General features: G+C 37.6%; 1 protein-coding gene across 3 annotated transcripts in view; it reads left to right on the top strand.

The window, feature by feature from the left end:
- pou2f1b (POU class 2 homeobox 1b) overlaps positions 1–27,450 on the top strand; it is a 236,255-nt gene that overhangs the window by 169,543 nt on the left and 39,262 nt on the right. For 2 of the 3 annotated variants that reach the window (XM_028800091.2, XM_028800093.2), the window contains 4 exons: positions 1,603–1,776; positions 16,185–16,326; positions 22,643–22,788; positions 26,451–26,633. In XM_028800091.2, coding sequence (XP_028655924.1) covers positions 1,603–1,776; positions 16,185–16,326; positions 22,643–22,788; positions 26,451–26,633 — 645 coding nt within the window. The remainder of the gene's footprint in view (positions 1–1,602; positions 1,777–16,184; positions 16,327–22,642; positions 22,789–26,450; positions 26,634–27,450) is intronic. The other variant, XM_028800092.2, reaches the window with a different exon arrangement.

Genomic DNA, 27,450 nt, shown 5'->3' with positions numbered 1-27,450 from the left:
AGTTTAATTTTTATACACCTCAATCGGAGTGTGAAAATAGATGTTTGCACTGTTTTATACATAAAGCTTCAGGTTTCTAACCAACAGTGAAGGGACCACAGTCTGCTTTTATTTATTTATTTAAACCTTTGGTCCCCATAGCTATGTAATTCCTCATTACAGTAATCACACGCTACTTCGCGGTTCACTTTTCGCGGATTCACGACTTCGCGGTTTTTATATGTAAGCATATCTAAATATATAACGTGGATTTTTCGCTGCTTCGCGGGTTTCTGCGGACAATGGGTCTTTTTACTTCTGGTATTTGCTTCCTCAGTTGGTTTGCCCAGTTGATTTCATACAAGAGATGCTATTGGCGGATGGCTGAGAAGCTACCCAATCAGAGCACGCAGTTAAGTTCCTGTGTGCTGCTGATTGGCTCAGCGACGGAGTGCTGCATTAACCAGAAAGTCTCATCTCACTCATTCAGCATTAACGTGCTCTTGCTACTGCATTCAGGGGATTATCACCTTCATCGTCATCATTTTTACTGCGCAGCATATTCATCACCATCATCACGTCATATATAGCTACGTGTACTTCGCTATACAGTAAGTGTAAACTTATCTACCGATTTCATATTGCTTAGCAGTTGTCCCTGTTATTAATAGAGTAAAGGGTGGGTTGTAAACAATACAGGGAGGGTTTAAAAAGTCCAAATACACATTAAATAATTAAATAAATATGGTGTCCCTACTTCACGGAAATTCAGTTATCGCGGTCGGCCTTGGAACCTATCTCCCGCGATAAGTGAGGGATTACTGTAATACATCAGATTGCTGTAGATATTATTAGTCCTGACATAAGGAAGACACCTCATTGTCAGCCAGGGAGTGTGCTTTAGAAAGGTTTGTACCTGGGAGGCATTTTAACTGCTGAATTTACATAGTTTGAATTTGTAATATTCTACACTATGGAAGAAGCAGTGATAAACACGGTCTTATTACCTGCCTCAACAGACATGCTGACGTGGTTATGTGGAGGCCAAAGGACTAAACTATGAATTTTTTGCATTCCTATCTAACTGTCACTCAGGTTACTCTATGGCTGAGTTGGGTTTGTTGTTTTTTCCCAGTGCACAAACCACTGCTAGGTTCAAAAATACGGTTGGTTACAAGATTTTACTAAAAGTGAAATAAAACATATTATGATTGGTCTATATTTAAACTTTTACATTAATAGAAGCTGTATTTTTAATAAAGGTTTTTAGCTATATCTGACATAAACGTTTCAATATATATTTCTTTCAGTTTGTACTTCTATCATTGAATTGTCCATTAAATGCATTAAGCATGTGTGAGTTTTGGGAGCAACAGTAAGAACATTATCATTTGGAATTACCACATAGAATTATTATGTGTTAAAAGGGCAAGGTGCTGTAGTTTAAAAGTACAAATTTACTTTCAATGTCAAAACAATTTTTTGGCCTAGTAAATGTACTTTAAGACTTATCAGATGTGCAATATTTTGGATAGTTGTTGCCTTAAAGTAAGGAGAAATGTGATTTTTATTCAAAGAGTAATATGATTTAAAGTGTAATTTTCCTTTTCTGGTTTTCTACAGCCAGCTACGCCAACACGCACAATAGCGGTAACCCCCATCCAGCCATTTCCACAAAGTCAGACAACACCAAAGCGCATTGGCACTCCCAGTTTGGAGGAGCCCAGTGACCTGGAAGAGTTGGAGCAATTTGCTAAGACTTTTAAACAGAGAAGAATCAAACTAGGATTCACTCAGGTAAGGCTTTGCTGCATGTCTTGTTGATGTTTAACTAAAGAACTTGAAGGTCTACAAAATATAAAATACATGTTATTCTTGAAGGATATATTACCTAATATGTTGTGTGTTTTGTGAGTGTTTGTATATGGTTAGTATGAACATTCATACTAGTAAGAATTTCATCTTTTGCTAATTAGATTAATTTATTCCCTTGTTCTGCCATTTTTTTGTTTATTATTACAATGTTCTCATGTCCATCCTCCATTTTACTACCCTCTTCACAAACTCAATAATATTTGTCTTCTTATTATAACACTAGACATTAAGCCTATTACAATAACGGGCGCTAGAACAGTAGTGATTATCATAATTTTTTTTATGCTCATTTTCCTTTTCTTTTATAGATCTATTTGCTCTGATGAGTCTTTCTCTTTTAGCATTTTTCTGACGCTCATTTTCTTTTTCTTCTTTTTAGGTGGCATGTTGTTAGTAGATAGTCACAGTAATATAGGCTTGTACGTCCGTAATATTTTCTGTTACAGTAATACTGGCTTGTATGTGGCTGTAATATGCGTCACTGTATTGTGTGCCTTTAATTTTCTCTCGCAGTAATACTGGTTTGTATTTCCGCAAAACGCGTGTAATTTTCTCTGTCCGTAATACTGGCTTTGATATCGTAATATGCGTTTAATTCTCTGTCACCACAGTAGGCAATCAGCAGATTCTCCCCAGCAACTGATGTAATGTGTGGCGTGTAGTTGATAACCGTGCTTGTGGCGTCTCTCCAGCAAGTACTGTGCAGTTCCCCAGCCAAGTATTTTAATCCGTGCTGGCTTGCAGCTGATTATTGTATGTATGGCATCTCCCCAGCAACGGATTTATGTGCGCAAAAATAAATCTACTTTTAAAAGTCATCATATTGTAATATCATGAAAATTCGTATATTTAGGAAAACTCCTTCAACGACTGACACTTTACCGGGCCAGGCTTCTTAATCACAAATCTGACATCCTCAGAGTGAACACTTGCACAACAACAAACATTAATCCCACCTCTTTGGGGAAGCTGGTCTCCGCATCTCAGTACCCGTTTGGATTTTTTGTGCCTTTTGTTTTAAGTCTTGCCTCATTTACAGAAATTCGATTGCATCGGCCGTGTGATATTTTATAGGTCCCGCCCTCTCTGTCTTGTGTGACGCGTCAGGCGGCTTTTGATGCATCTGCTTCGAAGCATCGCACCGTGCCCCACGCATGCGCAATTCACCAGAAGACAGACACACACATACACACGGACACTGGACGCACACAGGGGTTTTATTAAAGAGGATACTGTAGTGCTCTTTCCTTGCTAAAAGTGTGTCAGTATGGCTTAATTCTTTTTGTATTTATTTTATTTATTTTTAAGTTGCAAGTCTCCTACTCTGACTCCTTCCACGCCATGCGTTCTTTTTGTTTGTATTATTCATCTCTATCTTTTAACTTTTAAAACTGATATTCTTGAGCAGTTTGATTTTTTGTTTTTTTTGCAAAATATGAAAAATTGTTTAAAAAAAAAAAATAAAGTAAGAAGCAGTGCTTTGTAAAAGTGATAGTTACTATTTTTTTGAGCTCTTATGCAGTTATGTACGTAACAGGAGCACTATTAGCCTATCTTGGGAAAATAAGCTTAAAGGTGTATTGTTAAACTTGTGCCAGTAGCTACAGGTTCAATATTTTTATCTTTCCTGTTTTGTAAGCAGTTGAAACATTGTTGAAAGTGATTAAGGTTTCACATTTCATGTAAAATTTTAATTAATGGTTACTTTAACAACACTGAGTGAGCTACCCTTTGTTGCTAAGGAATCTAATGTGTAATTGCCCAATTATTAGAAAACAGTCAAACAAGCTCCAGTAAGTTTTAATAAATTGTATGTATTATGAGCAACCAAAATCAAAATGGTCGAACAAAACTGGAAAGATCTGTTACAAAGCAATGCTAAAAGAAATAAATAAAAATAAATACAAAAAAATCAGTAAAGTACATAACAGTAGGAATATCAAGATGAGAATCTTATCACATGACTGATGTTCTTGGTAGTAGGGATGTGCGATTTTGATAAAAAATATTTCAACATTTTCTATGATTTGTTTGATAATACGTAGAGGATATTTTGCATCCTTCAAAAATACACTATAAAAAGTCGTTACTACCTCTGGCCCACCCTTGTTAATAGAATATTAACTGTTGGTTAATAATTATATTAATGGAAACAACATATTTAAGAAAACAGGTCTTATTTACTTATAATGAAGCATTCAAGACAATAATAAAACATCAAAATCAGCACTGCAAGTACAGTATTATTGAGCCTAAACAGTGCAAGTATGAGTAAACTATTTCAAAGTGGCCTACAGGATTTACTTTGTAAAAATTTGCACAAAGCTCAACAACAACTATTATAATGAGAGCAACAGACACTTCCTCTTAACAAGACAATGAAAATAAAATACAAATCATAATTGAACTACAGGGCATGAATAAGCATTCAATTGCTCTGCTTTAACATCTTTAGTGTCAGACCAGAGCGTCACACTACCTGTAAAAACAGTGCTAAAAGTATTAGTCCCGAGTGTCACTTGGACAATGGTGTATATATAGACAGGTCAAGGTTTACTCCAGCTGTAAAAGTGCCAGCAGCGTTATTGCCAAGCGTTTCTCAGCCAATGGTACAGGCATGTCTTGCATAAGAGTCATGTCTAAGTGTTACATGGGCAACGGTGTAGACATGTCTTCTTCTAGCCTCATAATGGTGTCTAGTAAGCAGCAAAAAAAAAACAATTTCAGGACTGTGGAGTCGGTACGCAAAACCTTCGACTCCGACTCCTCAATTTATGGTAGCACTTACTCCGACTCCTCAGTTTGTAATTAGACCAAAATTATTTTGATTGAAAGTGTACACCAAACATAATACAAGGCATTTAACGACAGCTAGCGTAAATCATCAAGCAACTTTTCAACACTCTAACCTGTTAAAGTTGTGGTTTAAAGGCTTGTAGCAGTGTTATTGTGGTATACAAACACTGCGTAACATGAAACATAAGGCTAAACTTGCAAAAAATTATATTTTATCAATAAGTATTTTATCTAGAAGTAAAAATCAGTATATGTAAAATTGGAAATTTTAACACATTGTATTACAATATTCATTTAATGAATTTAATATTCATACATTTTCACTATCTCCTATTCCAGTAACCCAGTAATTGCTTCCTACTCTACAGCCCTGCAATATATTGCATTCAAATGCACATGTACAATAGTCTGTCTTACTAAGCTACATGCTGTCTTAATATGCCAGATGTGCGATATATATACATGTGCGATATATATACGTCTGGAGACAACCATTAGTAATGGTAATAATTAGATGACTCCCTGAGGGTCACATTTCTTAACCAGTTCAAAGTCTCATGAAGGCGGCAGTGCTCTCGTTCGTTTGATCGAACAGAGAGCATACTTCTGATTATAATAAACTGCTATGTTTGTGGAAATTTGATTTCAAAATATTAATTCAACATAAATAATATGTCACACCCTGTCATAAAGAGGTGAAAAGCACTGCCGTAAGAAGAGTTGATAATGAAGGGCCACAGTAGATGCAGATTTCAATATTCAACACACTCGAATCAACAAATCTGCCTAACACTAGTAGATGCATGCAGGAAGTTGCAGAGCATCCACTATCTCATGGCACGTCTAAACAAATAAAGGGAGTTACTGTCTAAATTAGAATGCAAACGTGTCATGCCAGAATAGCCGCATTGTTGTAACATGTAGTATAACCATAGTCTGCAATTTTTATTTAGACTCCACTGTAATGGCATATATTGATGCAGTAAAATGACAAAAATATATTGTAACAGACAGAAGAACTTCTCAGATGCCTCTTTTTTGTCATGGTGCTCATTAATAATCATAATAATAAGTTTTATTTATATAGCACCTTTCCTATGCTCTAGGCGCTTCACAGAGTCTCAGAAAGAAACAGCAGGTACAGTGGAACCTCGGTACACGTACAAATCGGTTTACGACCAAAAAGTTTGCCAAACTTTTGCCTCGGTTCACGACCACACACTCGGTATATGAACAAGCCAGTTTCCCTTTCGGTTTGTACATGTTCAGTCTCTCCCTGTGCATTTCCTGTGCAGCGAGCAAGAGAGAGAGAGTGAGAGAGTGCCACACACACAGGCAGCGCGAGAGAGAGAGACGTGCACACACACAAGCAGCGCAAGAGAGAGAGAGAGAGAGAGAGAGAGAGACGTGCACACACACAGGCAGTGCGAGAGAGAGACAGACGCACACACACAGGCAGCGCGAGAGAGAGAGAGCTGGACGCATAAGGTAGGAAGGCAGTTAAAGAATGCACTGGGCTTGATTTTGTTTTCACTTCTGTTTACAGCGATCGGTTCGTAGCGTGCATTGTTGCAATATTACTTTTCTTGGTGGGTTTATTAAATTACGGATTTTTTTCAAATGTTCATTTTTTGTCCCTGTGCTTAAAACTCATTAAAAAAAAAAAAAGTGTTTTTAGCCAGCGGTTGGTAGCGCTATAGCACGAACTATTGCAGTGTTAGTTTTCTCTGTTGTTTAAGGTTTTCTCAGTGTTATTCAATGTTTTTACATTTAGTTTACTATTACGCTGTGCATTCTATGGTTTGATTAACTATATTTGTGCTTAAAAACTTAAAGAAAAAAAAATATATATATATATAATTCCCCTTCCCATGGGCTCACCACCTATGGGAGGGGCCAAGGAGGTCGGGTGCAGTGTGAGTTGGGTGGTGGCCGAAGGCGGGGACCTTGGCGGTCCGATCCTCGGCTACAGAAACTGGCTCTTGGGACGTGGAATGTCACCTCTCTGAAGGGGAAGGAGCCTGAGCTAGTGCGCGAAGTTGAGAGGTTCCGGCTAGATATAGTCGGACTCACCTCGACGCACAGCTTGGACTCTGGAACCAATCTCCTTGAGAGGGGCTGGACTCTCTACCACTCTGGAGTTGCCCCCGGTGAGAGGCGCCGAGCAGGTGTGGGTATACTTATTGCCCCCCAACTTGGAGCCTGTACATTGGGGTTTACCCCGGTGGACGAGAGGGTAGCCTCCCTTCGCCTTCGGGTGGGGGGACGGGTCCTAACTGTTGTTTGTGCGTATGCACCGAACAGCAGTTCGGAGTACCCACCCTTTTTGGAGTCCCTGGAGGGGGTGCTAGAGGGCATACCTTCTGGGGACTCCCTCGTTCTGCTGGGAGACTTCAATGCTCACGTGGGGCAATGACAGTGAGACCTGGAAGGGCGTGATTGGGAGGAATGGCCCCCCTGATCTGAACCCGAGCGGGTGTTTTGTTATTGGACTTCTGTGCTCGTCACGGATTGTCCATAACGAACACCATGTTCAAGCATAGGGGGTGTTCATATGTGCACTTGGCACCAGGACACCCTAGGCCTCAGTTCGATGATCGACTTTGTGGTCGTGTCGTCGGACTTGCGGCCACATGTTTTGGACACTCGGGTGAAGAGAGGGGCGGAGCTGTCAACTGATCACCACCTGGTGGTGAGTTGGCTTCGATGGTGGGGGAGGATGCCGGTCAGGCGTGGTAGGCCCCAAACGTGTTGTGAGGGTCTGCTGGGAACGTCTGGCAGAGCCCCCTGTCAGAAGTAGCTTCAACTCCCACCTCCGGCAGAACTTCGACCACATCCCGAGGGAGGTGGGGGACATTGAGTCCGAATGGGCCATGTTCCGTGCCTCTATTGTTGAGGCAGCTGACCGGAGCTGTGGCCGTAAGGTGGTCGGTGCCTGTCGTGGCGGCAATCCCCGAACCCGCTGGTGGACACCGGCGGTGAAGGATGCCGTCAAGCTGAAGAAGGAGTCCTACAGGACCCTTTTGTCCTGTGGGACCCCGGAGGCAGCTGATAGGTACCGGCAGGCCAAGCGGAATGCGCTTTGGTGGTTGCTGAGGCAAAAACTCGGGCGTGGGAGGAGTTTGGGGAGGCCATGGAGAATGACTTTCGGACGGTTTCGAGGAGATTCTGGTCCACTATCCGGCGTCTCAGGAAGGGGAAGCAGTGCAGTGTCAACACTGTATATGGTGGGGATGGTGCGCTGCTGACCTCGACTCGGGACGTTGTGGGTCGGTGGGGGGAATACTTCGAAGACCTCCTCAATCCCATTAACATGCCTTCCAATGAGGAAGCAGAGCCTGGGGACTCAGAGGTGGGCTCCCCCATCTCTGGGACTGAGGTCACCGAGGTGGTCAAAAAAACTCCTTGGTGGCAGGGCCCCGGGGGTGGATGAGATACGCCCGGAGTTCCTCAAGCTCTGGATGTTGTAGGACTGTCTTGGCTGACACGCCTCTGCAACATCGCATGGACATCAGGGACAGTGCCTCTGGATTGGCAGACCGGGGTGGTGGTCCCCTCTTTAAGAAGGGGGGATCGGGGGGTGTGTTCCAACTACAGAGGGATCACACTCCTCAGCCTCCCTGGAAAAGTCTATTCAGGGGTCCTGGAGAGGAGGGTCCGTCGGATAGTCGAGCCTCGATTCAGGAGGAACAGTGTGGTTTTCATCCTGGTCGCGGGAACAGTGGACCAGCTCTATACCCTTAGCAGGGTCCTGGAGGGTGCATGGGAGTTTGCCCAACCAGTCTACATGTGTTTTGTGGACTTAGAAAAGGCATTCGACCGTGTCCCTCGGGGAATCCTGTGGGGGGTACTCCGAGAGTATGGGGTACTGGCCCCCCTGATAAGGGCTGTTCAGTCCCTGTACGATCGGTGCCAGAGCTTGGTCCGCATTGCCGGCAGTAAGTCGAACCCGTTTCCAGTGAGAGTTGGACTCCGCCAGGGCTGCCCTTTGTCACCGATTCTGTTCATAACTTTAATGGACAGAATTTCTAGGCGCAGCCAGGGTGTTGAGGGGGTCCAGTTTGGTGGCTCAGGATTGGGTCACTGCTTTTTGCAGATGATGTTGTCCTGTTTGCTTCATCAGGCCGTGATCTTCAGCTCTCTCTGGATCGGTTCGCAGCCGAGTGTGAAGCGGCTGGGATGAGAATCAGCACCTCCAAATCCGAGACCATGGTCCTCAGCCGGAAAAGGGTGGAGTGCCCTCTCAGGGTTGGTAGCGAGATCCTGCCCCAAGTGGAGGAGTTCAAGTATCTCGGGGTCTTGTTCACGAGTGAGGGAAGAATGGAGCGTGAGATCGACAGGCGGATCGGTGCGGCATCCGCAGTAATGCGGGCATTGCATCGGTCTGTTGTGGTGAAAAAAGGAGCTGAGCCGCAAGGCGAAGCTCTCAATTTACCAGTCGATCTATGTTCCTACCCTCACCTATGGTCATGAGCTATGGGTAGTGACCGAAAGAACGAGATCGCGAATACAAGCGACTGAAATGAGTTTCCTCCGCAGGGTGTCTGGGCTTTCCCTTAAAGATAGGGTGAGAAGCTCAGTCATCCAGGAGGGGCTCAGAGTAGAGCCGCTGCTCCTCCGCATCGAGAGGAGTCAGATGAGGTGGCTCGGGCATCTGATCAGGATGCCTCCTGGACGCCCTCCCTGGTGAGGTGTTCCGGGCACGTCCAAACCGGGAGGAGGCCCCGGGGAAGACCCAGGACACGCTGGAGGGACTATGTCTCTCGACTGGCCTGGGAACGCCTTGGGATTCTCCCGGAAGAGCTAGAAGAAGTGGCCGGGGAGAGGGAAGTCTGGGCATCTCTGCTCAAGCTGCTGCCCCCCGCGACCCGACCTCGGATAAGCGGGAGACAATGGATGGATGGATATATAAAATTTACATACATTTCGTATGGTCTGGAACGGATTTATTGTACATACAATCCTATGGGGGAAATTGCTTTGGTTCACAACCAAATCGGTTTACGACCAGAGTTTTGGATCGAATTATGGTCGTGAACCGAGGTTCCACTGTATATGTAAATGTTTCCTGAATAGAACACTAAAACAGATAGACAGGATATTTGAAGCATTAAAGACAATGAACCAGAGTAAAATGTTTAAATTCAATATTAAAAGAAAACCCTAAAAAATAACATCAGAACAGTGAGCCAAACTGACAGGACAGAATGTTAGGTTAAGTTAAAAGCCTTCCTGAACAGATGAGTTTTAAGTTGTTTTTTAAAAGAATGAATTGAGTCAGCTGATCTAATTAATTTAGGTGGGTTGTTCCAGAGTCTGGGCGCAATATAACTGAAGGATCTATTATCCATTGAGTGCAGGTTAGTGTGGGACACAACAAGATTGCCCGAATCAGAGGACCTTAGTAATGGAAAAGGTCACTGATAGTCTGCTGTGAGGCCATTTAACACTAGAATCTCTGAAGCTTACGATTTTTTTCATTGTCTCTGACCTCCTTAAATTTTCCTGACATATGCCAAGAAACTCATTACTCTTTATCACTGCGCTGTTATCCCGCTTTTGTTTTGCAAATGTGTGGTTTTGCAGAACACAGCCTGCTATACCCCCACCAACCTTCAGTCAGATAAAAGCATCACCCTACTGTAGTCCTCACAGTTCAAGTCTGTGCTGAAGTATTTATTTGGCGATGGTATTTATAAGGAATTTTATAGGTAATGACATATCATGATTTGAAATACGTATGCTTCATGTGTGTTCTGTGTCTACAACGATCTGTGTAAATCTAGAATGACAGAGGAAATGCGAGGCAAGAAATGCTGAACACATGGCTAAAACAGAAAATGTTTTCATATGTTATAGTAGTAATGACATAATTTTGACGTGAAGTGTAGGATGTGTGAAGACTGAAGCCCAAATATCCAAGAAACTTTCGCAAATGGTGTAACAAAACAAGTATGCTTTTAATCAAGACTAAAGCTGAAGAAAAAAAAAATTGCTCAATTGAAATGTTGCTGAAGCCCAATCGGTACAAAGTAAGACATTCGCATACGTGTGTATTTACACATTTCGTTTTCAACCAGTTGTCACAGTGGCAACACTTCCTTTCATGCAGATGGCGCAGTGGATAAGCTACTGTTTAGCAATGGCGAGGTAAAAAGTTTGATCCCATGTCGTCCCTGCATTTAGCGCTTTTGAGCAGTGAACTGCAGTTAGTTATTATCACATAATGAAAACATACATTTGTTGTGAGACTGTAACATCTGGTGTAAATTTATGGTACTTTTCCGTGCATACTGATATTCATATCAACACATCATTTGAATGATTTTTTTATTCAGCCTTATTCTTGGATTCTTGAATAAAACTGAATTAGATTTTTTTTATTCTGTTTTATTCTTGGATTCTTGAATAATAAAAAAAAACATTGTTCAAATGACATGTTGTGAATGTCTGTGTGCGAGGAAAAGTAACATCCACCAATGGCACTGCACTGTCTGCTCAACAAGACACCAAGAAAAATGCATTTGTGTATCTGCTTTTATCCCTTCCGCACTAACTTTTACAAGTACAATAAATGTATACCAGCTGTTGCAGACTTAAATTAAATGTATGTTTTTATTATATAATAGTAACAATAATAGCAGCTCACTACTCAAAATAGAAAATGCCAGGAGAACCTAGGGTCGAACCCACATCCTCTTGGTTATGAGAAAACATGCTGCTAGTATGGACAAGGTGAATAAGACCAAACATTTGTTCTGCGGTAAGTAAAAAATTTTATACCTGGGAAAATAATGCAACTTCATCTTACTACACAACAATGTGTGATGCAGAAGAATACACAGTAAATTCTTGAGAAAAATAAATGGAGCATACCAAACCAACTAAAGCCACAGTCAAGAGCACCTGAACATGGATTGCTATATCTATTTGGTAAAAGGCTATTTACTTTATCAGACTTTTATCCGTACTGGCCTTGCTGCTAACATGTGATTTTAATGAGCATGAGCTTTCATTCAGTTCCAAAAAATTTGTGAAAGAGAGATTATATCCCATATTGGAAGATATTATCTTAGTTGTCATTGTTGTTGGTTTTGCGGTTCTCATAGTAACAACATGCCTGCAACCATTTTCCTGGTTTTCAATACTTAAGCCAGAGGGTAAAGTGACTTAGAAACTCTAGTAATGAAGCCCCCATGTATGAACTTGGTCAAGAAAATGTTAGTGTGAAAACCATGACAAATTTAGATACATACTTGTGACAGAATGTCATTTGCTCATAAACTATCGCATTCTCAACCTTTATTCATCAACATTTTTATCAACCACAGAAACAAAACCAATCATTAAATATGTAATGGGGCCTAGTATACTACAATGTACTATACAAAGTTTTGGGATTGCTGTTCTTTTGAGTCTTCACACATTAAAGACATGGAAAATTATATTTACTAAAATGTAATAATGTTTGACTTTCTTCAAGATTTTTGTTGCTACGTACTGTTCCACTTTTATCTTTTTTTGATTGTGAAATGGTGACTTTTGTGAAAGCTATTTCTCATATGTATAAAACTAAAAGTTTGAACATCTTTACCTTTTTTGTTAAGATTTTTTAAAAGCCATTGCTGGTACTTATTACACCATTGAGATGAGCTTGAAGGGGTTGTTCTGGATTCTGTAAACTCAATAAGCAATGCTGTCTAGCATGATCGCATGTTACCTATAACGTTCTACATAGGTTGAGTCTATATGGTTCTGATTTTGTTTGAAAACAAAATACGCAAAACAGAAGCAATTGCAGGCTCAAAGAGTAATGATATAAAGAAGTAACATATGTTTAAGAGGCCATGTGAAGAAGAACTATCAATAACATGCCATCTAATAAATCTTAAGAAATGTGAAAAATGTATTGCTTTAGGCATTTTCCTTAGTACACACAGTGCATTGGAATAGTATACCATCCCAGGCTGATTTATGCCTTGTTCCCATGGTCTCTCTAGCTTGGTTCATCAAAGTGCAGAATAAAATGGGTTAAGAAAACAGATGGATGAATAAATTAAACTTTAATTCACCTTTTCAATGCACTTTCTTCCTGCATAAATTTGAAAGTTAGACTGTTATGTTCACAGTAGTTGCCCGTGCAAAGATTCATTTCCAAAGATCTGTCTGGTTATCAGGCAGTGAACACATGGATGCAATATTGTTTTTGTATTCCTTTATATGAAACAATCTGACTGTACATTCTCATCAACTACCGAAACACACACTGGTTAAAGCAAAACTCTCTCTGAAATGCTTATGAACCTGATAAGTTAATATTTGCGAGGAAAAAAGCTTTGCAGCAAATCAAAAAAAGGTATTTCAATGTCAATGTCAATTTATTTATATAGCACATTTAAAACAACATAGTAATGCTGTGGCCAAAATGCTTTACAGTAATAGAATAAAAGAAAAACAAAACAATTAACATAAAACATAAACAGAAATAAAATATATGAACATAAAATAAAATACATAATAAATAGAAGTAATGTTATATAATCACAAAGAGGAACCATCAGTATTACTGAAGGTCACAGAATGCAAGTGAATAGAAATGAGTCTTTAGTCTTGTTTTGAACAGTTCAATTGTAGATGACTCCTTTATATGATGAGGTAAAGAGTTCCACAGGCGAGGCGCAGCAGCTGTAAAAGCCCTGTCCCCCTTGGTTTTACACTTGGTACGAGGGACAACCAGAGACAGCTGACCAGAAGATCTAAGCACTCTAGATGACTGATGTAAAATACACAGTTCAGATAAATAGGCAGGAGCAAGCCCATGTAAAGATTTAAAAACTAGCAGCAAGATTTTAAAATCAATTCGAAAACTGACAGGCAGCCAGTGTAAAGAAGCTAAAATAGGAGAAACAGAGTCATACTTTCTTGCCCCAACCAGAAAGCGAACGGCAGTATTTTGGACCAACTATAACCTGTGTATCAGGGATTTATTAATCCCAGAATACAGCGAGTTGCAGTAATCAAGCCGAGAAAAAAAAAATGCATGAGTAGCTTTCTCAAGATCCCTAGAAGATAAAAAAGGCTTTATCTTACCTAATAGACGAAGGTGGAAAAAACAAATCTTGACTACAGAATTTACTTGTTTCTCAAAAGAGAGGTTACTATCAAAGGTATCACCAAGATTGCGGACTTGAGGTTTGCAAAAGACAGAGAAAGAGCCGAGAAGTCCAAGACTAATTTGGGCGTTAGCTGATGGACCCACTATAAGCACCTCCGTTTTATTTTGATTTAGATCAAGAAAATTATTAGCCATCCAGGATCTTAGTTCAGACAGACAGTTGTGGAGTTGATTGTTGTAGAGTTGCAAACAGGAATATAAACCTGAGTATCATCAGCATAGCAGTGAAAAGAAATGTTAAATTTCCTAAAAATCGCTCCATTAGGGTGAAGGTATATAGAGGATAAAATAGGACCCAAAATGGATCCCTGAGGAACACCATATTTAAGAGGAGCATTAGATGAAAAAGAGGAATTTAAAGTCACTGAAAAGTGTCTACCAGTTAAATATGACCTGAACCAGTTAAGAGCAGCACCTTTAAGCCCAACAAGATGTTCAAGCCGTAACAGCAATATGTCGTGGTCAATGGTGTCAAAGGCAGCGGACAGGTCAAGGAGGAGAAGGACTACCACATCACCTGAGTCAGTAATAAAAGAGATGTCGTTAAACACTTTCAGGCATTTCATCACTATGATAACGCCTAAAGCCAGATTGGTAGATGTCAAATAAATTATTGGAGTTAAGGTGATCAAGCAATTGATTATAAATAATTCTTTCTAGAATTTTAGCCAGAAATGGCAGTTGGGAAATTGGACGAAAATTGGCTAAAACTCCAGCATCTAATTCTGCCTTTTTTAGACAGGGACAGACTGCAGCATGTTTAAAAAATGAGGGCACAACCCCAAACTAATAGAATCATTGATAATGGCTAGTAAGGGTGGGCTCAACACATCAAAGGCTTAAAGGTATGTCTGTAATGGAATTAATATTTCTGCTGCACATTATAGTACACTTTTATAGCATTTTAGGCTGGACAAGGTAGTGTAAACATGTTAGTACTTTATAGAGGGGATGTTTTTTTTTTATAAAATAAAGTTGAAAATAAAAAATGATCCTTTGATCATTTGTAGAATAAGTATTTTTGAATTTACTCATTTTTGACCTTAAATATATATTATATGTATAATTTTTACACTGACACTTAATTAGTGTAGACTTAACCTCTACAGCAACAACAGTGCTATAATGCATTTTTCTCTGCTGTAGAAGTGTTACACCTCTAGAATCTGCTAAAAAAAACTGAGAAACTGATTAAGTACATAGCATTTCAGCTACAGAAAAATGAATGAGTTGACACAAGCTGTTGGAAAGCAATATGAACGCATCATGTCTTCTAACAAAGCACCCAAGACCAAAAATCAAATGCATCGGCATCACTCTATAAACCGTGTGGATTTATTGTGGGTACAGAAAATATTAATAATTTATAAGATTCACAATGTAGTAATGTACATTTTAAAGTTGGCTGCTTTGGACAAATTGCAAAGAAAATGGAAAGAAGTGTGATTTATTGGAAGATAAGGACATTCCAGCTGATTAGACTTTGTGGGGTGAAACTCCATAACAAAGAACTGGGAAAGAGCTAAATACATGTACAGAAATGTCAACACAGTCAGCCGGATGAGGGAAGATGTATTCAGTGCATCATAGGTGTGATTTCTGCAAGCAAATTGCCCTTTTTTTCATATTTTTCTTCCATTGTTAGCATCCCCATCTGCCACCTCAGTAATGGGTGTTGTCCTACCCAGTTTTTCATACAACATTGCTGTTCTTAAGATTTTATAGTGTATTTTGGTAACAATTTATGTTATTTGCTTTCTACATTGATTAACTCCTGTTTGAAATGCATCTTGCATCTATTCTAAGTTTACCAATAGACTTTGTACTAGGGTGTTGTACCGTGTTAGCCATTATGAATATAGTGAAAAGTCCAGCAAAATTACACCTTTTATTGGCTAACTAAAAAGATTACAGTATGCAAGTTTTTGAGGCAACTCAGGCCCCTTCTTCAGGCATAAGGTGTCATTTTGCTGGACTTTCCAGTAGACTTAGTGATGCATTTCATAACAATCAAATCAATGTTTTTGGTGTATTATCAGGTCTGATCACTTTTTACATTTGTTTATTAGGTTTGAGTAAAGAGATCTCTGAATCAATAGTTTGTATACCCTTAGTAGTAATTTTTCCCCAAAGAATCCAAAACCCTTTTAGGAATTCCACTGTCACTTTTTTCTATTTTCCTTTTCTCCCTTTCGGCTAAAATGTTTTATAAAAATAAATGGTGTTGCCTTTCCTAAGTACAAACAGTGTATGTAAGTTCTGTAGTAATCGGTATGTTTACATACATGGAAAAAAAAACATAGTAGTAGTGTCTTTGTCCTTTTGAATACCATTATAGCTGTTTACTTTTTAATTTTAGGGGGATGTTGGACTTGCCATGGGTAAACTGTATGGAAATGACTTCAGCCAAACAACTATCTCTCGTTTTGAAGCCTTGAACCTCAGCTTTAAAAATATGTGCAAGCTTAAACCACTGCTGGAAAAGTGGCTAAATGATGCAGGTTTGTATTTCTTTTTATAACACTTTGTTTTTAAAGTATAACACATGGTGGTGGCTAATAAGAAGTCAATACTAATCTCAGACAATACGCCACCTCCTACATACCTTAGCAGCTGATAGCACACCCTATGAAAAAATATCAGCCTGAACATTCCTTTTCCCTTGTTGCATGCTGTATGCATTTCTTATACCTTTGCATCATAAATAACTAAACTAAACAGAGACAATTTATTATTTAATTTACCTTTTTACATTCTGAGTTAGCATTAAATTATTGTCAGACTTATATTCATTAATGCAACTGGAAATATGTAATTAAGTTATGAATAAATGCATCGTTAAGATGAAGAACATTTAACAATTGGCACCGTTAGTAAAAATGATAAAAATTATAAAGCACTCATTTTCTGTTTTACTTAAATATCCCACTTTGATCCCTACTGCCAGATCATGCTAACACAAAGTTGTTATTCTCTATCAATCTATATTTGTATTTGGTATTGTTTGTCTAAACCCCTCCCCAATTGCATTTTGAACTTTTTTTTTTTTTTGTTCTTTATTTCACCATATACAATTTCTTGCATTAGGAATTTGTTCGTTTTCGCAAACCCCTTGGGGTCAAAGCGCAGGGTCAGCCATTGTACAGCACCCCTGGAGCAATTATAGGTTAAGGGTCTTGCTCAAGGGCCCAGCAGAGTAGGATCTCTTTTGGCAGTGACGGGGATTCAAACCGGCAACCTTTTGGATACCAGCACAGATCCTTAGCCTCAGAGCCACCACTCTGCTCATAAATGTTGTTACGTATTTTGCCAGTAGTTCCACTGAAGGCAACTTTGTCTTACAGCAGTTAATGCTGAACTCTTCATAAATCGGATTTTAAAAGCTTTCATATTCAAGCTACAGGCTTGCATGCATCTTAGACATTTAGTGTATTTGTGCTAACAGTGACGCTCAATGTCAATAAACAGTAGAACATTGCTAGTTAATATTAATTTAAAGTGCTATTTGGTGTGGAAGTGGAGTCTGATTCTTTTTCAAGAGAGAGTTCAGCGAGAGCTGCTGAGACATAGTACTTTTCTTCTTATTTACTACAGTAGATCATGGTGAATTTTTTTACTGGGAGCAGTCCTGAATGTTGTCTGAGAGACATGGCTCTTTATGGACTACAACAGGTTTACAAGTTCAGAAATACTGGGGGAATCTTGAAAGTTACAGTGTGGTGTCATTGTAGCAGCCTTGGGCCCCCAGAGTGAATTCAGGAATTTGTCCAGAAACAACCATGATATAAGTTTTCACAGGTAAGTTGCAGCCACAGTTTACTTCCAGGCGAAATGGAAGTTGGGCGAGAGAGCGAGAGGAGTATGTTTAGGTGATACTTTGTCTTGACTAAGTGGAGCACTAACGTATCTGTTTGACAAGGAATGAAGGAGGAGGAAAATGTGAGTGTACAGGAGTGTACAGGTTTTTTTTTTTTTTTTTAAGTAATACTGTTTCACATTGTAAGGTAGTTGTTGTTGTATCTTCTGAAAGGAAGGGAGATGTGTGTATTAGTCATATTCTGTGCCACCTTCATCACCATTTGTAACATTGAGCTTTGTATGTGTCATACCAGAACATTATACAGCCAGTGAAAAAGGAGTCGCATTGTTCACCTTGAGACATTGGTCAGCACAAATGGACACACATATGCTTTCCATAGACATTTATAGCACTAAAGGCACTGGAGAGCCACCTTTGACTGCTGTGAACATGGGTTGCCCTTACTTCAGGTCATTGGTGATGGTTGCTCCTACAAATTTAAAGCTGCTGGCCCCTCTGCACAGCGTCCCTTCAATAAAAATGAAAGTGTGGTCTGCTTCCTGAATTTTGTAACCAGTTACTTTGTTTTGCTGATATAAAGGATAAGTTTTGATGTTTTTGAAGCCAAATGTATTTCTTTTTAGTAATTGTATATATTTGCCAAAATTGTGTTCTAAAGTGAAACATTTTTTTATAGATTAAAAAAAATAGCTAGGCTCTTCTTGTGTTTTATAGTTGATGTGAAGTACATGATAGGGTCTGGGTTTAAGTGTGAAAGCAAAAGCCTTAAAGCTTACTGAATATATCCACTTTGTCAAAAAACAGATCTCTTCTGTAGGAGAAGGTAATGGGGCCAGGGTCCAAATGTGAAAACAAAAACTTCGCTACACCTCACCGAGTGGTCCTATACAGTACAGGAGCAAATGTTGAGCAAGGTTAGAAATAAGCAACAATTGACTCCTCATTGGAAATTGAAAGCAAATATTGTTTTTGTGTATGGAGTCTGCACTGTTCTTTGTTTATAAAAGAATATCTGCATTGTGTTTTTATCGATAAGAGGTTATCTGTATTGGAAAGCCACCTTGACTAATCTGAAGCAAGTTAGAGCTGAATTTTTGACTTGAAGCTACCAGCTTTTGCTGGTTCCATATATGGTAAAACTTTTTCCCCAAATAGAGGACCTAGGATGTGACAGGGGGTTAAACCTAGCACAGCAAGGCATCTCTAAGGTGCTGTGTGCTTCATCTACATACTGCAGTGCCTGAATGATTTATGTCATTGGTAATTTAGTCATGCCTAAAATACTGACATATTTTTTGGACAGAGAAAGAACAAATCAGAGGTAATTTAAATAATGGTAGGAAATAGTTTTGTTAATAGGAGCCAACGTTACTTTTTGAATGTCAAAACATGGGTGATGATGTAGAATAAAATAAAGAATGTAGCATTTTTCACATTTAGGAAGAATTCCGGAAAAGCAATCAGATTGAGGCCGAAGCTTTGTCGTGTCTGTCCATTTCCATTTTCTATGAATATAAAAGTCACCCAATTTTATTACTTTTTCTTAATTGATAGGTTATTTGGATACAAGCAAAACTTGGCCAAGATTGTGGAATTAGGATTAAATGTCTATGAATTCAAATAACTATGCCTTTAACATCTAATTTCAAAACTTCAAGAATATATCACCAAATTTCTTTTTAAAAATTACTCCAAATGAAAACCTATTACTTGATTTATGGAAATATGTAAAATCTTCAGGTGAAATTCCATTTAAAACAGTAGTTCTCAACTAAGGGTTCACTGCACAATAAGGAGCCCCATTAAACTTCTAGCGGAGCTGTAAAATATCTTAAAAAATAATTTTAATTTAAGAATTTTGGTCTTATTGAAAGTTGAGCTACATCAAGGCTGTCAAATTTTTTTTATTATTTTTAAAGCGGACCACTTCATCAGTAGTCAATTGTTATATACTGCATGCAATGACTGTCAGCTCTCGGACCCTCTTTAAAGTGTAGAGATTGCATCCATATATAGGGTAGCTGGATCACATTTACATCCGACACCTTTAAAATAAGTCTCTAGTGTGTCAGTATCTTGTCTGAATAGTGATCGGATGGGCTCCCCACATGCACACAGCAATGAAGGATTTAGTGGCTGCTTGTGTTTATCTGCATAACACAGCTCTGCTTATTGCAGCTTCTAAAGTAAAGTATAGGGTTTATGGGAACAAGTTGCTTACAGTGATCCAACAAGAAAAAGTGATAAGAATGTGACATACCACAATGCCATGAAGACCTCTAGTGTTACAGCATGATTTCAAGGTTTTGACATGAACTTAAAAAAGATGGTTGGTCAACTTCATATGTGCTCCTGGACAACTGTACTCAGTTTGTTAAAAGCTGTGCAGGTCTCCGGGCTGACCACCCTTCTAACTGCTGCCACTGCGTCTCATGATTCTTTTGCATTTTCCGCTGACTTGATTGTTGTATGTGGAAAGAAAACGCATTTGCATTTACACTTGGGTTAAATGTGGCTATCACTAATTGAACCAGTACAGTGCTGAATCCAGAGGATAACCAAGTAGCTTATGTGATTATATTATGAAAAAAGTCTCCCACAACTAGTTCTGCATTTTAAAAATTACCTTTGATTTTTTATTTTCAGAAGAGCATAATCATTTAATGCTTGATTTAAAAAAGTAATATGTAAGCCAAGTGAGCAGTGAACAACTTTTGTTATCAAAATATAGTATCTGCAGTGACAAATTCTGTATTTTGGTAATTACTGGTTATCTTTTATCCCTAGAAATACCTACTCATTGTTATTATTTAGAAAATCGGGCACTAGTAAAAGAAGTTATTTATTTAAATCATACAGGTTGTTTTTGAAATGGCCTGTTAATTTTGTATTGGGCTTTAAATAACACAGGCAGTATAACAACACTATTGACAAATATGCTTTTCTGAATAAATGTAAACCTTTATCATGATTGCAGCAAAAGTACAAAAAGGTAAATATCTGGCTTGTGGGGGGGTCCTGACATATTCTTGTCGTACACTAGTAGACTTTAGAGGAATAAAGGTTGAGAACTACTGATCTTAAGGAATGGTGTCTGTTAAAGCATGGCTTCAGTAAGAAAAAAAAGTGGTAAGACTGTGCTTAAACTACAATCAGTAATTATAACTGCTTTATTTTCTAATGAGTAGAATGTTAGAATAAACATAAGGTATTTGTTTGTTTGTTCTTTGGCCAAGGTTATATAACATATTATGTAAACGCTAATGAAATGGCCTTTTTTTATTAAAGCAGAAATATAGTCTGTATATTTGCTATATTTTTTTTATTTGTAATAGATTTTCAAAAATTATAATTTAGAAATAAGCATTGCTCACTGTGTAGGTGCTAATTCCAAACAGAACTGAATATTTTATTTATATAGTCTGATATTTATTATCACTTACCTGGATACCAGATTGTGCTCTAAATAGTAGTGATGCACAAATTAATCAGAACAGGTCAGAGTCGGACAGTTTTAGCTCAAAATAAGAACTTGAAACTCTGGGGGTTTTCACAGTAATTATACTATTCTGCGGTATAAAGTTATTAATTAGGAGCATTTTATTTTCAGCATCAACAGATATGCAGCAGAGTGCTAAATTCCTGTTCTATTTTTGTACTATTGATTTACTATATTGACTTGAGGGATAACTTAATGTTTTATGCTTTCATATGAGTGCAGTGCTCTGACTATGTGGCTGATTTTGACTGCTTATGATTACAGGAATGGATGCAGAATTTCATTTTGTCATAGACTTGTCAGTCTTAACATGGTTCTTCAGTTTGCAGTATTTCTACTAGCTGTACTAAATGTAGCAGAGGAACCCAACACAGATGAGCTCCATGGGAGCATGGTGGAATGCCGATCATTTTTTCAGAATCCGTCCCACACTTGCACAAGACAGTTTAAAGTATTAAAACTGGAAGCCTTTAATAATGTAAATAATGTGTTGTCTCAAAGTAATGGTGGTCTTTCTTCAAATTCACACGAGAAACTGCACAGCTGAGGTGTCAAGCTTTGAAATACTGTTCATTCAACAGTGAAATATTTGATTTACGATGTATTTCAGTTTATTTGTAAGACTAAATATCAAATGTCAATAAATGTAAACTTAAGACACTGAAGAGAATCAAGTCTTCTGCTTATGCTGACTCTGCTTCCAGAATACTACAAAACAAGTTGAGTACTGTTTTGGTTTTTGCAGCTAAACATAATTTTATGCTGTGTTTTAGGTTTATGTCTTAATCAAGTTCATGAAAACAAAATCCTGTTTCTATACTGGGCAAACACATCTATTTAAAACATAATAATCTTCGGTCAGTTTCTTAGTTAAACAAATCATCCATCCATCCATTTTCCAACCCGCTGAATCCGAACACAGGGTCACGGGGGTCTGCTGGAGCCAATCCCAGCCAACACAGGGCACAAGGCAGGGAACCAATCCTGGGCAGGGTGCCAACCCACCGCAGTTAAACAAATCAGATATTGTATAATTTTCATTGAATATATTTTAAAAGTTTTTAAAAAAGTCTCCACTTAAAATTTTAAGAGCTGTAGCTAAAGGCAACTGTCAGCCTCCAAGAGCATGCTGTAACTCTTGTGTATTATTTAATTAGATAATTAGTTTTAATTAATAAGCTAAGTTCTTATCTGATTGCACATTTATTGATGTACATATTGGGCTTAATGTACTGCAGCTGCAAAAGGCTTAATGCCTGGTTTAATATAAATTAGTGGAAATATTGTTTTTGCTCTTTTAGTCTCTTTTTTTTGAGTGTATTAATGTAAAATGCTTTCTAGTATTATTCCCATATTATTAAACTTAAGTTTATACAGTATATGTTATATTCAAACCTGGTATTTACAAAATAAATCTTCACGCACACAAAATTAGTTTATTCAATTTCAGTAAGTAATATGTATATTCATCAAGCAAGTGTGTCTGGTTTTATCTCAGAGAACCTGACATCTGACCAGACCTTGTCCAGTCCAAGTGCCCTGAACTCCCCTGGTTTGGGAATAGAGGGTCTGAATCGCAGGAGGAAGAAACGCACCAGCATTGAGACCAACATACGAGTGGCCTTAGAAAAGAGTTTTTTGGAGGTCAGTGATATTTCAGATTACATAAAAACTAGTGCAGAATTACCTGACAATTTTTTCTATTGGTTTAATTTGTGCTGCATGTATTTACTGTATTTCTTCATAGGGCTTTTTTATCTACTCACTTTTAAGAAAGGTTTTTACAAATTGATTAAGTATTTGCAATATTTTAAGCAAAACTTAAGTATGAAAAGTCACTTTATGATCAGGTTTTTAAAGTTCATATTTTCTTGTCTTCCAAAGCATAAAAGTCTACACTATAATTCTGTGGGTTTTCAGAGAAGTAATGCTAAAGGGATTAAAAATGCAATTAAACTATAAATTAACACTAGTGTTTTATTATAATAATAATAAGGTTTATTTGTACTGTGTAGCACTTATCAAAAAACAAAATTATTAAGTGCCTCACAAAGTTACCAATAAAATTACCTAGAAAAAGTTGGTGAAAGCACAGTAATAGGTAAAACATAACAATTTGTAGTCTAAGGCACAGGAAGAAATATAAACACAACACAAAGTAAAATACAAATTAGATTTTAGGTTAAAAAGTAAAAACCAGCCTTAGGAAACCAATTTTTAAAAGAATTTTAACAAGGATACAGATTCAGCAAGCCTGTTTTCCTATAGCAAGCACTCCAGAGTTGAGGTGCTCTGACCACAAATGCACAGTCCTCTTTAGTCTTCGAACTAGCACTTAGAACAGCAAGGGGACCTCAGGCTTCTTACACATATATAAGTAGTACTAGGGTGTTGTACCATGTTAGCCATAATGAATGTAGTGAAAAGTCAAGCAAAATGACACATTTTATTGGCTAACTAAAAAAGATTACAATATGCAAGCTTTCAAGGCAACTCATGCCCCTTCTTCAGGCAATTACAATGGCATTATGTCTTGCCTGACGAAGGGGCCTGAGTTGCCTTGAAAGCTTGCCTATTGTAATCTTTTTAGTTAGCCAGTAACAGGTGTCATTTTGCTTGACTTTTCACTACACATATATATGAAACTAATAGTTCACAGGTATAATCTGGTCCAGACCAGTTACTTGTTTACAGTAAGTCAATAAAATATTGAAATCAGTCCTAAAAGAGACTTGCAGTTAGTGAAGGGATGATAAAATAGGAATGATGTGTTTACTGTTATTGGTTTTAGATAAAATTCTGACAACAGCATTTTGTACTATTTGGAGTCTGTTTAAACCTTTCTGATTAGAGCAAGTTAAGAGACTGCATTATTCCAGGAGTCTCATCAAAGCATGCATAATGATTTTTGTATGTATAAAATTCTGATCAAGGACATATCTCTAAGATGTTTAAAAAACATGGCTGCAAAAACTTTTTCACATGGCTGTCAACATTTAGGCTAGCATCAAACAAAACTGAGTTTATAACTCGACCAACCCCCACCCATCAAACGAAAGATTACATGAAAGTTTATTTTGCCATACAAATAGTGACTACTGTACTTTAATCTTTCTTGTCTTTGGATTTGGATAATATAATAATTTTGTCAAGTGATTACCTGTTGTTGCTGTATTATGGAAATTTTTTTTCATTGCATATGTATTGTTTCAGAAGTCTTCTCTGGTCTATGCATATTTATTTTCTGAAATTATATCATACGTCTCTGGGCCTAATTCTAAGCATGTAGCCACATCCAACCCCACATATACAAGAGTGAAAAACATGTCTACTTTTGTTTCATTACGTTCAGCGCTGCATATTATTCTTTTTATTCTGTCCCCTGTTCAGTTATTGCCATACAGAATAATGGTTTTCCATTAACAAAATAAAAACTTTTAATCATTCTCCTGGAGAACTACTTGGTATCTTATATACTTGTTAAAGGTGGGAAACATTCTTTAGACCCGGTGTCCAGTATAGTTTTTAAAATTAAAATCTTTATAGTGAGCTAAATTAAAGGTGTGAATTTGATCAGTACAAGGAAAAAAGCACACTTCAACTTAAAATGTTTGTAATAGATATAAATAAACACACTGTACAGAAAGCCATATGATATTTGAGTACCTAAATCTACCAGCTGTCAGTGGTAGACAGTGCAGTTTCATGACCAGTTTCCTTTTGTCTGCTACCAGTAAACTCTTCAATGTCTACACAAAAAGAATACATAAAATTCTTGGTAATTCCCATGTATTGGAAGGTACCCAACCACCATTTTATCCTTTTACAAATTTTATTGAAGTGACCTTGTTTTGCCTCTGGTTGATAGGCACCACTTTAATTGCAGCAGTAGGAAAGAATTCTGCAGACTTATTAATCCACATGCGGTTAGCTTATACAGGTACTTGATTGTATAGGCAATTTTTAAATACACTCTGCTAGAACTCACATCCGGTCATCTTCACAGTCATCCCAAAAAACACCATGCTGCAGTCTGCAGAACACAGTGGTTGGATGTTTGTGGCTGCACAATCCGATTCTCAGTCATTGTGACAGCTAACAACTGTGTTCACAGACTGTTCTTGCAGCCTGCAATGAGTTAAAACTTTTGTGTTCACGTGGTATGATTCACTTATCTTGTCACATGTCATCTCTCATTATCCTTAGCATCTTGGATCCAAAAAAAGATTAAAAAAAAAAAAAAGTCCAAGAAAGATCAAGATGCCATTCTTTTGAATGTGAAACTTAATGTAATGAGCTTAGGCAAACAGATTTTTAAGAGTGTTTAATGAAGGGTAACTGTCATCTTATGGTTTGTTTTGAAAAACTGTTACTTGTAAACGAATTCTGTCAATTTTCACGTATTCCATTGTTGTTTGAATGAAGCTGGGTGTTACTTTGGGGCCAAGGAATGCTTAAAAATGTTTTAAGTTTAAATTCATGATAATTAATCTTCGTTACAAAAACTCACCAAAGGATTGTTATGAAGATATTGGTATTCTTAGAATTTATGGCTCTGTTTGATTTAGTAGAGGTGCATTAAAGCTTGATTGTTTTTCTTCTTGGGCAACTTATCGTACAGTTTCTTGTTTTGACTTCATGCATGCTCTGTTCCATTCACCATCATTATGGAGGAATATTTTGGATAAAATTAAATAAATTACAAATAAATGTATTGTGAAATGTGGGAATAAACAAGTAAAAGCATAAGGAAATAGAGCATAAATAATTAAATGTTTCATGAGATAATGTTTAGTTTTGACCAGAATATCCCTCCATATGTCATGTCCATCAGTAAAATGTAAAAAACTATGGAATTTTTAATAAAAAGAACAATATTTTGTTTATTGACAATGACACCAAAGTATTCTGTACAAAGACATTTAAAAGACAAACCGTTAAATTTTTTAAAAAAAAGTACTTCCCTCTTTACTCTTAAACATTTACTCTGGTAGTTTCCCTGTTTTGTTGGTAACTTTAAATTATTATTTTACATTTATTGTTATGTTTTTAACACATATCGTTTGTTTACATTGTTTTTGTTCTGGAAAGAAACATCTCCACAAGTTAAAGTTAGGATGTGGAACTTCACTTCTCCTACTATTTATTTATTTTTGTTTTTACCTGTCATCCCTACTGCTGTAAAATGAAAAGTAAGCTTATTTTTACTCAAATTCTTTCTTGGACTGCAGCACTGTAATTTGTGTGTCAGGTTCAGTAGCAATCATATACTGAAAGTATATTTTTGGCTTCTTGAAATTTTTAAGCAGAACCAAAAGCCTACCTCTGAAGAGATCACAATGATAGCTGGCCAGCTGAACATGGAAAAAGAAGTTATCCGTGTCTGGTTCTGCAATCGGCGGCAGAAAGAGAAGAGAATAAACCCACCTAGTAGTGGCAGCACAAGCAACACTCCAATCAAAGCAGTGTACCCGAGCCCTACTCCACTGGTAAGGTTCTGTTGAGCTTTACATTTCTAAAATTCACTGTTGAATTAATTGTATTTTATTTACAAATAAAATTTAATAGCTTTTTGCTCCCTCTTCATCCTCCTATGTAATCGGGTTGTATTGAGTTCATTTGTAGTAATCATGTTAATGCTTGAAGGAAATTAAGTCATTTAGTCATTGAGTTTTTCACCTAAACATAATTTATATAATTATGCTTTTTTTTTTCTTTTTTTTTTTTAAATAGGCACCTTCAGTAAATATGATTGTAGTCCCGTTTTGGTTAAGTAGCATTGTAAGTGTTTATGTTAGATGAATTTTCTTGTATCTCTATTGGTTTCTGGTGATTGTTACTGGTAGACATTGAGAACTTATTTTTACAGTATTTGAGTAACCCAGTCATGAACTGCACTAATTGCCATGTCAATCCACAAAAGGGAACTAAATTGTTTTTTGTAGTTTCAGATCTTTTATATGGAATATATATTGTATGAATTTATGTAATGTCTTATCTTCATTACAATTCGTAAATTATACAAGTTATTGAAGACTTTTTAAACAAGCTGGCATAGTTTTTATCTTGATGTGTGTACTTGAATTATATTTGTGCTGCTGTTGAATGTTGTTGTTATACAGAAGCTTAGAATAACCTCTACAGTGCTTGACTATTGTCCGCCATGCTGATTGTGCGCAGTCATTGCTAAACAATTTCAAGCATGTACCGTATTAGTCTGGCTTTGAAGGGTTTGAAACAGTTCTGATTAATGAATATAATGGAAAACATGAATGAAAAGGATAACAAGTACTGAAATGAAAAATA

This window comes from Erpetoichthys calabaricus, chromosome 4, assembly GCF_900747795.2.
Source record: "Erpetoichthys calabaricus chromosome 4, fErpCal1.3, whole genome shotgun sequence".
NCBI classification, from domain to species: Eukaryota; Metazoa; Chordata; class Cladistia; order Polypteriformes; family Polypteridae; genus Erpetoichthys; species Erpetoichthys calabaricus.
Note: the sequence above shows the minus strand (reverse complement) of the source record. Positions and strands in the feature narration are given on the sequence as shown.